Genomic DNA, 11,936 nt, shown 5'->3' on the forward strand with positions numbered 1-11,936 from the left:
ACCTTTTCATCCTGTCCTCTGTGTAACAACTGCATGTGTTGGAGTTGAAGTGCGGGTCGTGCTCGCTTGGCTCTAATTGCCTGGTGTGTATGTGAGTGCAGTGATGAATGTGGTTGAAATAACACAAGGAGCTGAAATGAAATGTAGTTTTCTGTCCTTATTTACTGACAGACAACGAGACAATCTGACAGACTGACATGACCTTCATGTCATGTAGAGAAAGACAAACGTGAAAGGATGAAAACAGAGATGTGTGAAAAGGGTTTAAATGAGGGGGAACAGCCTCTTCTATCTATAATAATCAAAGTGGTCCGTTCTGTTTGGTCACTGACAGGTGTTTGTGTTTTCTACGATGGGTTTGTCTTTGGGGTTGGGTTTGTTCTTCTTCCTGTACTAAACATGACTATTTATCTCCTCACTGTGAGTAGAACCTAAAGAGAAGCTCAGCTGTACATCACAGGCCCAGTGCACTCGGAAACGTCTCTCATTAGTCGTCGATTTGTAAAATCTCACATGAAATTAGAAACAGCCTCGCTGTCCTTTCAACACATTCATTTTGTGTTGGTCTTCTCATTCTGACTCTAGCTTCATTCTTTCGTCGGATCACACGTCTTCTCGTCTTTTCACTGCCTTTTCCTGTGCCGTCTGCTTCCTGTTCTAACCTGAGCTGTCACCTGCTCCACATTGGATCATTAGTCTCAGTGTGTAGACTCTACAGTACCTTCCAGCCTGCTTCTTCTATTTGTTCTGGTGTTTTCTGATTATCTTCCCACGGAAGTCTGCTTTGTATAATAATTATTAAAACAGCATTAGGTTAAAGTCTTTGTTAGGGTTTACTATGTCTTATCAGGTAAGTCAGAGGTGATAGTTTAAGTAGTAAAAACTAACACTTGCTGCTTGAAACCTGAATACAGAGGCTTCACTTCATGTGAATTAAACCTCTCTGAGCCACCACACAGTGACAGTACAGTTTCTATCTCCCACACGCTCTCACTCAGCTGAACCTGTAGATACACCTGCACAGTTCAGGGTCGTCCCCTCAGTGGCCCCCGGGAACCTGCAGTCTGTTTCAACTCCACTACCCCCTGAAGATGAAAGGAACAAGCAGGGGGAGAGTGAACAAGAAAAACATGAACAAAAACCCAGAATCCACGGTTGCTCTTTATTATCTCTTATTTAGTTTTTGTTTTATTTCTGGAGAACCCGAGGCTGATTCTGTTGTTGATCTCAACTTAGGAGAATTTTGTTACTCATTCAGGAAGATACCATAGAAATACCAATAGCACATCATAACTCTTTACTGTCTTGTCATCACATTGCAGTATTTACATTTGTTCAATATATTTCACAAATAATAAATAATAAATACATTTTCTTTTCATATTGTGGAAAGATTCCATACCTTAAACATGTTTAAACACAATCTGCCTCAGAATAAAAAGAATATAAAGGATAAAATAAATAGGAGTAAAATTTTGACTTTTTAAAATAAAAATGAAAATGAAGGATGTGTAAAAAAAAAAAAAGATCCAAGCTTTTTAAATTCTCTTTGCTGTTCTGCGTATCCTCCCCTCCCTGAACGTGAGCGTCTGTACAGTTTCCCAGATGAGAGACGAGAGCTGCTCGTTCAGGCTGATTATTTCCCTCCCAAATGGAAACACTGTAAAACTGACACATGCAAAAGAAAAGATATAAATCAACCGTATCAAAAAGGAAAGCAACATTTTAATATCTACAACAGTTTGACACCTTTCCCGCCCCTGTCAAAAGACACTGAAAGCATGTGATAAAAACTATCTATTAGCTCAATGCTAATACATAATGGAATTCCCCATTAACATGCTAACAGAGATCGACATCACTAATGAGGTTATACAGCAGTGAGGGCTGAGCCCCCTAAGGATGAAGTCCTAGAACCGCCCCTGCTCATTACACTCGATACCTTTCTTTTTTGAGCAGGATGACAAAAGGTGCAAAGCTGTGGAGGACCAGTGTCAGGAATCTGCAGGAGCAGTCAGGTTGTTCATCTGTGACTGAGATTATGCGACTTAGTGAACTCTCGTCCACCCACATGAGCTCTGCTGATGACTGTGAACAGGTTCACTCTATCACCTGTATTTAAAGGTTCCCTGTTTCTTACTAAACTGCATCTCCAGGTTTCACAAAGCTTGAAATCAGGTAGAAAAAGTTTTTAATCTCTGACTCCAATTATCATCATAACAATTGTAAAATAATACGATGTTCTGCTTTGTTTAAAACAGCTTTAATCTTCTCACCAATGTTTTGTGGTGCTTTTAAAACCCGGCTGATGGTTTAAGTGAATCTCTTCCTGCCTGTAACGAAGCACATATTAACCTGTTTATCAGTGCTGATGCTTTCAAACTAATTTCTCATTAACGACTTTAATTCTCTCGACACTTATTCTGAAACAGTACAGGTGGGTGGAGAGTTGATCGCTGGAACTGGAACATGGCCTAAATGTGAATTTCTGGACATTTTTCAGTTGAAACCTCAGTGTTCAATCATCCATCAACAGTAGGTTCATACTTTAAAGGTTTTCAGCAGGAAGATATCAGATATGAATGAACCTTGATGTGAATCGAGGACTAGAGGACAGTAACTCTGTCCTACCTGTGAACAGGTCATTCAATGTTCACAGTTTATATTCAGCCACCTTTATTTCCTCATTAGGTCCGAGAACGCCTCAAGATCTGAGAACTGATAATCGAGTGCAGCAAAGCACGGTGTGTTGAAACTAAATCTAATACACACAGAGAATAAGAAGAACTAGACCACAGTGGTTGCTGCTGCAGTGACTTCTCAGGTCTGTCAGATGCTGACTCGTCCTTGTTCAGTTCAGTTCACCTGAAGTTTCTGCTCATATAAACTCTCATAATGAAATGATTCAGTGACGATCTGTGGTCTCTCTAGAACCGTCTGGGCTTTGAACAGTTCTACATCGGTACTACACTAGAGTGGATTTGAACTCTATGTTCATCTTTAAAGACTACTCACACACAAAAACCAGTTGATTTGTACGTTTTGACAGAGGGTTGGGTTAGGGACAGATCTTCCTTATTCAGGCTCAAACGTTTCCGCACATCACAGTTTGCGACAGAGTAACAAAGACTGTTCTTCTCCAAACGCTCGACCTTCACTGGACCCATTCTTACAGCAAACAGAGCCTCAGACAACACAGCTTGGTGAACGACTGAAGTTCCTCCTTCAGCTTCACTCGTCCAGGTCTATATTTGACAAAGCCTGTTGGTATAACTGCCACTGAATTATCTCCCACCCTGCTGCTTCAGACTTAAATAAGTGCAAACAAAGGACTCCAGCAGTCCCACAGCTCTGATATCAGGTTATTGTGAGTTTATTTTCTTCTGTTTTAAAGTTTTCACACTCCAGGTCTGATTTCTGTATTTGTTTTGAAGCTCAGCTCAGTACAGTTCAGTACAATTCAGTACAGTTCCTGTCTTATCCATCCTGGTGCACTTGTCCAGGCATTAGTGCGTCCGTCTCTAGTCCCGCTGCTGAGGTAAACGGTGTGATCGTTTCCAAGGAAATCTCTGGGTCCTCAAACTGGACGGTGGCAGGAAGCAGCAGAAGTCTGTTGTTACTCTGGGAACCATTAGAGACAAGTGAGTCCTCATCAAACTGTGCGCTCATGTCTTCCAGGTGGTCCGACCCAACATTCATGGTGCGTGGATGTTGCTGCAGCTGTGCGGGGGCCAGCGCGTCCTTGTGGAGCGTCGTGTCGTGGTGGTAAGAAACCAGCTCGTTGCTGAAGTTCACAGCTTCCACCGTGTTGTTCGAGCAGATTCTGTTGCAACCTAGAATGGTGGCGAAGGCCCTCCGGAAGTCCGCGTTGAATGCGTAAATGACAGGGTTGAGGGATGAGTTGGCCCAGCCGAACCAGACAAAGACAGTGAAGGTGGTGTCACTGACAAAGGGGGGGTCACAAAAGGGGAGGGTGCAGTTGAGGACGAAGAACGGCAGCCAGCAGAAGACAAAAACCCCCATGATGATGGACAGCGTCTTCAGGACTTTGGTTTCCTTCTTAAACGATGATTTCAAGGAAGCTTCATCGTTGGGCCTGCGCTGCTGCTGGTTCCGGGTCACACCGTGACCTTGGTTATGCGCCTGCCCCGCTGCCCTCTCCAAAGATGCAATCCGGCGGATCTGGGTCTGAGCAATCCGATAGATCCGAGTGTAGGTAGCGATCATGATCACCACCGGGATGTAGAAGCTGATGAGGGAGGAGGAGATGGCGTAGGTTTTGTTCAGGTTGGCAACACAGCTCTTGGAAACAGAGCTGGTGTTGAGGTTGCTGCTGTTTGTGAAGTTGTTGCCACTGACAGCCATCAGTGCCAACACCTCCTCCATCACCTCCTCCTCCTCCACCACCCCGTCCCTGTGCCAGTTCAGCTGCACTGGGATGAAGGAGATCAGGATGGACAGAGTCCACGCCACCCCAATCATGACAAACGCCACCCTGTGAGTCATTTTTCTCTCATACTTGAAGGGGCTGGCGATGGCCCAGTAGCGGTCCACACTGATGATGCACAGGTTGAGGATGGAGGCTGTGGAGCACATGATGTCGAAGGCGATCCAGACATCACAGAAGCGTCCGAACAGCCACGTCCCAGTCACCTCGGTGATGGCTTCCCAGGGCATCACCAGCACGGCCACGAACAGGTCGGACACGGCCAGCGAGATGACGAAGAAGTTGGTGACTTTGGAGCGCAGGTGGCGGAACCTGACCACGGCGGCGCACACCAGCGTGTTCCCGAGCAGCGTGGACACGATGAGCAGGAAGAGGATGCAGCTGATGAGGACGCGCAGTCCGCCGCTCCATCCCCCGGTGCCGCCGTCCTCCTCCTCCTCGGCGCCCGTCCCGTCCAGCTTGGACAGAACTTGGCTGATGTTACTCCACGTAGTGTAGTTTTCCATTTTGTCCACAGACACCGTGCGTGAAAAGTGGAAACGAGCTTTTAACATCCACACTCAAGACCGTTCAACTCCCCACACAAACCATCCGCTGATCCATCAGTGAACGGAGAAGATGTGACTTTACAAAGAGAAAGATTTAAATAATCCAGTGGTAAAGATCCTTCATCTGCTGCCAGACACCAGCGAAGACTCCACATGTGAAGCTGTGTCGGTCTCCACGGGGGAAGAGGTGTCCGGGCTCTCGTCCCGGTGTGACTCCGGTTCTTTGTCTGTGTGACGCGCTCAGATTTCCAGAAGGGCTGTTACCTTCCCAGAGCAGGTAATAGATTACTGCCATCAAATTCAGTCAAGAGCTTTTTACCTTAAACATTAAACTAAACGAGTTAAAGCTGCTTCACACTGAAGACCAGAGAGAAACAGTGTCCTCATGTGTCTCTGATTACAAATGACTAATTACCTACTAATAATCATCAACATCAGGGTTCAACTAAAGGTTTTATTTCGGATTAAGATGCTGTTTAATTTATCAGTTCATTAGAGCATGAACTGAGACACATGGTTTTTCTTTTCTCCCCTCAACATGAACATGAATTCATCCTCTACACTGGTTCATGTCTCTTGTTAAATATAAGGTCACAGGTCATTTGTTTCCAAAGACGACGCCACAAAACGTTCCCACACATCAGTCCACTGTGCAGCTGCTGGTGTCACCGTCCTCTCTCCCTCCTCATCGAGTTTCTTCACCTACTTTTAATCACACAGCAGGAAAAATCCACCCCAGCGGTGCTGAGACCTGGCACGATCAGAGTGGGGGGGTTCTTTTCTTACAAAGTAATTTCCATGTTTTACTGGGGACATGCTGCTATAACTGTGTTTGCAGACAGTCTGTTCAGTTCCAACTTTAACAAAGTCACTGAGGGAATAAACAGACTAGAATTTAAAAGATTTAGAAGACGACTTCACGTCAAACATCGACCTTCATTTGTTTCTGCACCGTGTAAATTTAAACCTCAGAACACAGCAGCTCAGCTGAGCTCTAACAAATGAGACACAGTCTCCTCCACAGTGAATCATCACCACTTCCAGTCCACTGCAGCTGCAAAACAACCATCTGTTCAGAAACCTGATGGATGGAAATTCTCCTTTATCGGCATAACTAAGGCTGGAAGCTTTAAATCTCCCAGGATGTATGAAGCAGCCCCCCCCCCCCTCTGTGGAACGGACCCACATAACCAGGTGACTGTGGTGAATTTGGACATGCAGCCACCAGATGGTGCCACCTGTCTGCTGATTGGATTCACTGGGGGACAGGAGCTTGGTGTTTAGCAGCAGGTGGGGGTGTGCCTGAGCTTAAAGAAAAGCATTATAGAGAAAATCCATCTAAAAGGATTCTGTATGATTCATAAAGGGTTGAGCAGGACTGCAGAGTTAGTATAATGGGGCTCTTTTAAATGTTATCTAAGCCCCTCGTAGGTTTTCACTACAGAAGACAGACGGTGGTGGAGAAAGTGGAACATGTGATGTAGCAGCTGAACAGACGCTTGATGTTTGTCAGGAGCTGATGGAAACCAAAGCGGAGCGAAGAGGACGGTGTGAGAGGATGAAGCAGCACTTTAAATAGAAAACAATAAGACCTGAGAGGTTTTCTCATCTTGTTGTTCTGCTGATCTTCTCACTCCTCCTGTTGTCTCTGTTCAGCATCACTCAGTGTGACTGAAGCTTCTAGTTTCTTTCCTCTAGTTTCTGTTTCACAGCCTCTTTATCCCGTTCGTCACTGACTGTGTTGTTTTACAGCGTCACCGTACAGCATCGCTCTGACGACACAGCACAGCCTGTTGGACTGAAGGTTTCTGACACTGCTAACGTGACATGAATCCCAGAGAGGACAAGAAGCGCGGAGGTCCTCATCTTGTTTGGAAATATTGTCTTATATGTACTTTTGTATTCAGACTTTCCCATCAATGCATCACAGCAGGTCACAGCAGCATGAGGGGCATCGACACACACATACACACACAGACACAGACACACACACACACACACACACACACACACACACCTTCTCATGAACAGGAAACACTGACCAGACTGAAACACGACACTTACAACAAGCTGCTGACTCATGTCGAGCAAACCTCACAGACACCGTTGTAGGATAATACTGGAAACACATTCCAGCTCGAGGCCCCGTGTGTGTGTGTGTGTGTGTGTGTGTGTGTGTGTGTGTGTGTGTGTGTCTGTGTCTGTGTGTGTATGTGTGTGTCTGTGTGTGTGTGTGTGTGTGTGTGTGTGTTTACCTCTACTGTCTAATTACTGCAGATGAGTGGAGGACCAACAGTACAGGGACACATTCACCCTGGTTTGTGAGTTGATGCTCTGGGTTCAGGACCTGGAGCTGTGACGTCACACTACAGTTGGACTCTGACTGTGAACTGAACTCAGGTTTAATGACCTTCTTTCAGTTTCTCTCCACTTTTTTACATCTTATTCTTTGTTGTTGCTGCTGTACACTTTGTTCACTTGTACAACTGCTCATTAACATGTGCCCGTGCATGTGTGTGTGTGTGTGTGTGTGTGTGTTGGCACACACTTTCCTGTGAGGTGAAAGCAGAAGCATCTCTGACGCAGGCGGGCCGATAGGGTTGGCCCGCCGCCCGTCTCCTCCTCACCTGTAATTACACCTGGTGGCAAATCTGGCGGCAGCAGAAGATCTGAGTTAGACACCGAGGTGAAGAGTTGAAAGTCTAATCACTGTTTTGATTCGACTGTTGAGGGGCAGGGGCGGATGCTTTGAGTGTGTGTGGGATGTTTGTGTAAGTGTGTGTGTGTTTACACCTGTTTTTGTGTATGTAATGAAGAAGCCATCATTTACTCGAGACTGCTGTCCACTCTAAATGAACGTTCAGGATATTTCCTTCAACAAACCGACTTGTACCTGCTTGTGAATCAAACGTCTGTGTTGTTTGTGTGTACATGTGGTAAAGTTAAACTTGCATGAACCTGCAGGATCGAGCAGTGAACTCGACGCGGCGGCTTCATCTGAAGGTGAGCATCTCTGCAGAGGCGTCTCACTAACATAAATAAAGTGTCCCAGCCAGCAGGGTGCGGCTCGCCCGTGGGCTCATCTGGATAATTAAACAGAAACAAAAGAGAAACTGGATTCAGATTCTGTGTAAACTGTACCGAGCTCGGAGGACATTGATTACACTGACTGTAATTGGGGCCATTCATGGAAATGTTTGGTCAACTAGATGTTGAGATCGTTTACAACAAAAGTGAAACTCTCACACTCACACCTTCCAGGTAAAACAGAAGAAGAGTGAAAACGTGTCCGCACAATTGTCAGATGAAGTAGTAAGACTTTGAATCATTTCTCTGTTTATTGTCAGGAGTTTCATTTGTTTCAGATGATCCCTAGAGTTGGAGAATGAGTCACTAATAGTTTGATTTGAACCTGTACTTGTAGTAGAAGATCTGGACTCTTTGGGTTCAACACATTAGGATTTCCACAGATAAGCTGCTTTCAGAGATGCACCTCATCCATCAAGTAACACGTTGGCAGTTTACTAGGTCAGACCTTCTAACATTATGTGTCACTTTCAACAGGACACAAGTCTGAACATGACGGATGTCTGAGTGACAGAAAGCTGCTGCTTTAACAGACTGATCAACATGGTCAGTAGCCTGACAGCTGCTTTCTACTTGAATATTATTATTTATTCTTGATCAGGAGTTAATACCTCAAACAGATCATCACCCTTTCAAAATAATTCATTCAAAGTTGTGGCTTAAAGCTGAGCAGTGGTAAAAGAAGACTGTCCAACCACATGTAATTGCAGGGCACTTGCACACTCAATTCTGTTTGGCTCTAAGAGCTGAAGGGAACTTGAAGCAGTTTGCACCAAGCAGCGAACAGTTTGCAGGGAGAAAACTCATCAATAAACTATCAACGGTTCGTGCAACATACACAAAATCATCAGAACACAAAGACTCTGCCAAGTCAGTATCAGCTGAGGCAGAAATAGATTTATACCAGGTGATTAACAACAGATCATCAGTTCGAACTCTCCATGAAAAGCTTCTTCAGGTTTAGCTCAAGGTGAGGTTTTAAAGGAGAGGGGAAACTTCTTGTAGCTGCCGCTGAACAAACACATATAATCCTCCTCTCTCTGCCAACACATGCAGAAAGTGGTTACACCTGAACATCAAAGAAAAAGTAGGATTAAAAAACCAACGTGGCAAAAGAAAGTGGGTTTTAAACAATGTTATTGTTGTTGTGAAATGTGTCTCTGAGGATTTGTCAGGTTCAGTCTTTCTGTTTCTGTTTCTCTTCATTTGGTTAGGAACAAACTTAATATTTGTTGTTTGAAATATTAAGTACAGTCCAACTGGTCTGGAGGTCACCTCTCCAGACAGAGGACAGAGCAGACAGATGCCTGACACAGGGACTGAATGAGGAAGACAGACATGAGTAAAGCGGCAGACCGCAGTGTTAACAGTGAGGACAGCTTTTAGTTCCGACAGCGATGCTGAGTGAACGTATGAGCAGCAGGGAGACGGGGAAACCTCAGTCATAAATATTTACAGTAGGAACAGACCGAATCATTTTTAGAAAAAAGAAAAGGCCGGGGGGCAGAGAGAGTCCAGCTGTGTGTGATTTACTGAGAGCACACGTTCTTATTATGTTCCTACACTAGAGTCATAAAGCTGCACGAAAGAGATAAAGTTAAAAGATTTGACTCACCTCATCCTACTGAAGTCACCCTGGACAGAGACACCCCCACTATTAATTACCCTGAGCTGCATGTGTTGGGACTGTATGGGGGGTTAACATGCACCAAATAAAGACCTGAAGAAACCTGTTCGAACATTCAGCAGTTAATAATGATCCTCTTTTAATTTAGATAGCTTCATTAATTATAATAAATGATGTCTTTGTATTTTCTCCACAGCTGCAACATCTGTGATTTCTAATGGATTCTCAGAATATAAACGTATTACTGTTAAAGGACACTATCAACATGAAACATCCGTGAAAAATACAATGACATAGAGGCCAAATGTGCGATGTTAACTACTGGACCTCTGTCCTGTTGACTCTCCATACTGTATCTACTGCTTTTATTCTCCCGATGGTTAAAATACCATCCATCACCTGTTACCTTTGACCTTTCTAACGTCCACGAAAATACTAACATGCAACGATCTTCAGCACCTCTGTTCTCAGAAACAGCTCAGCAGAAACCAAAGATGCTGTTAAGGTTAAACAGACAGAGCGGCTCACTCTGCTCCTTTTCCTCCGTCTCTCTCTAAAAGCTTCCAGCAGCTCTGAGAGGTTCAGAGCTTTCAGACCACTTGTTGCTAATAGAGGGATATTTACCCTAATGGGAACAGAGAGGGAGTGTAACCCCAGGTCACTGCACTCAGCAACAACACTGGCACAAAGACACACAGACAGGCTGCTCTGCTTATACAGCAGGGACGGGCCGCTACACTGTAAAAAATGTCAGTGTGAATCAATCACTTAAGCTCAGCTCATACAGCCAAACAGGTCACGATTCATCTCCTTCGCCCGTCGTTTGGTCTGAACAGTGTTAATGAATGTGTGTGATGGAACGGAACGTGCTGGGACGGCCGGTTTGGAACGGGTCTAAAAACGGGTCTAATTTGTTTTTTAAAATGTGAAACAAGAAAAAAATGTTTCAGGTTTTTCGTTTGTTTGTTTGTTTGTTTACTGCATCAGGTGTGTCCTTACAAACATTAAGCTCTTTAACCAGTTGAATTATCCACCACACTGGGGGTCGGATGTTTGCAGCACTCGGCTGCTGTCTGTCAGAAACGTGTTGTCATCCGTGTTTCACACTTGTGAGTGAGGCATTTAAGGACCAACCAGAGTGTAGGTCATCGATGTTGTAGAAACACTAAGTGTAGACAGATTAGGACTTGAGGCTTTTACATTTTAGATCAAGTATAAATTGAATTATTTTATTAACTGCTAGTCAATGTATTAGAGTATTTTTATATTTTTATAATAAATGTATATTTATTATTTTGGCTGGTTAAAAAATTGCTTGGGAATAGGATTTCTTTCATTTACTAGTTGCAATGGCCGAATTATAAAATTGGTTCAGGTCCATAAACAAATTGAAGGTTGGATGATTATATTTAAATTTATTGGGTAAATAACTAGAATTAATACTGTATATCATGTAACTAGATTGACATTTGAGTATTTATTGACTTTATTTAATATTTGATGTTTAACTACAGTGTGAATTTATTGTATGACTCCAGATTCGGTTTTATTTTCTCCACACAGTCACTTACTGTGCTGCATTTACTGAACATTTATGTAGGTGACAGACATTAGAAAAGGTCAGAGCAAAAAAATAAGAAAAATAATAAAAGACAAGAAAAAAGGATGTATAAGTCCAGATTCTGTTAAATCCCAGTAAGTTGATTGGTTGGGTGGATGTCAGTTCATGTCCTTTTTTGTTTTCATGTTGGCTCTTTGTTATCTGGCTGCCGAACTATCCCAGCCAAACATAACAATTTAAAGCCGATGAAAGGAAGCTACTGGGAACCGGGCTGGGCCCAGCCAGGCTCGGCCGGACTGGGTTAAGTTCTCGAGTAAGGGACAATGAGGGCAACAACAACACGTTATGTGAAAAATAAAACAGATAAAAAAATGGAACACTGATCGGGTTAAACGTTTTGTGCTGTCAGATAAGCCCCGGCTTTGGGAAAACACCAGCAAATTAGCAGGAACAACACTGCGGCTGTGTTTGTTGTCATTCCGGAGCCAGTTATGCCTGGCGCTGCTGTGCTGTAACCTCGCTGCAGTGACACCTATCTCTGCGTTAAACAAATACAGCAAGGTCCCGACCCCACTGTGTTTGGATTTTCAGGCCAGGAGTCCAGACAGCCGCACAACACAGCGATGCACGTATCAACACAAACCTCTGGACAGGAATGCAGCAGCG

The 11,936-nt window shown here is 44.1% G+C and overlaps 1 protein-coding gene across 1 annotated transcript; it reads right to left on the bottom strand.

Moving 5' to 3' along the window:
• Positions 1-3,477: 3,477 nt before the first annotated feature.
• On the bottom strand, positions 3,478-4,953 carry LOC113159405 (D(1)-like dopamine receptor). The gene has a single exon (XM_026356066.1). It carries the CDS (start codon positions 4,951-4,953, stop codon positions 3,478-3,480), a length of 1,476 nt encoding a protein of 491 aa, XP_026211851.1.
• Between the last annotated feature and the right edge of the window lie 6,983 nt (positions 4,954-11,936).

This window comes from Anabas testudineus, chromosome 15, assembly GCF_900324465.2.
Source record: "Anabas testudineus chromosome 15, fAnaTes1.2, whole genome shotgun sequence".
Taxonomy (NCBI): domain Eukaryota; kingdom Metazoa; phylum Chordata; class Actinopteri; order Anabantiformes; family Anabantidae; genus Anabas; species Anabas testudineus.

Excerpts from the sequence above, each read along its gene's own strand:
- LOC113159405 (XM_026356066.1), bottom strand. The coding sequence starts at position 4,953 with ATGGAAAACTACACTACGTGGAGTAACATCAGCCAAGTTCTGTCCAAG.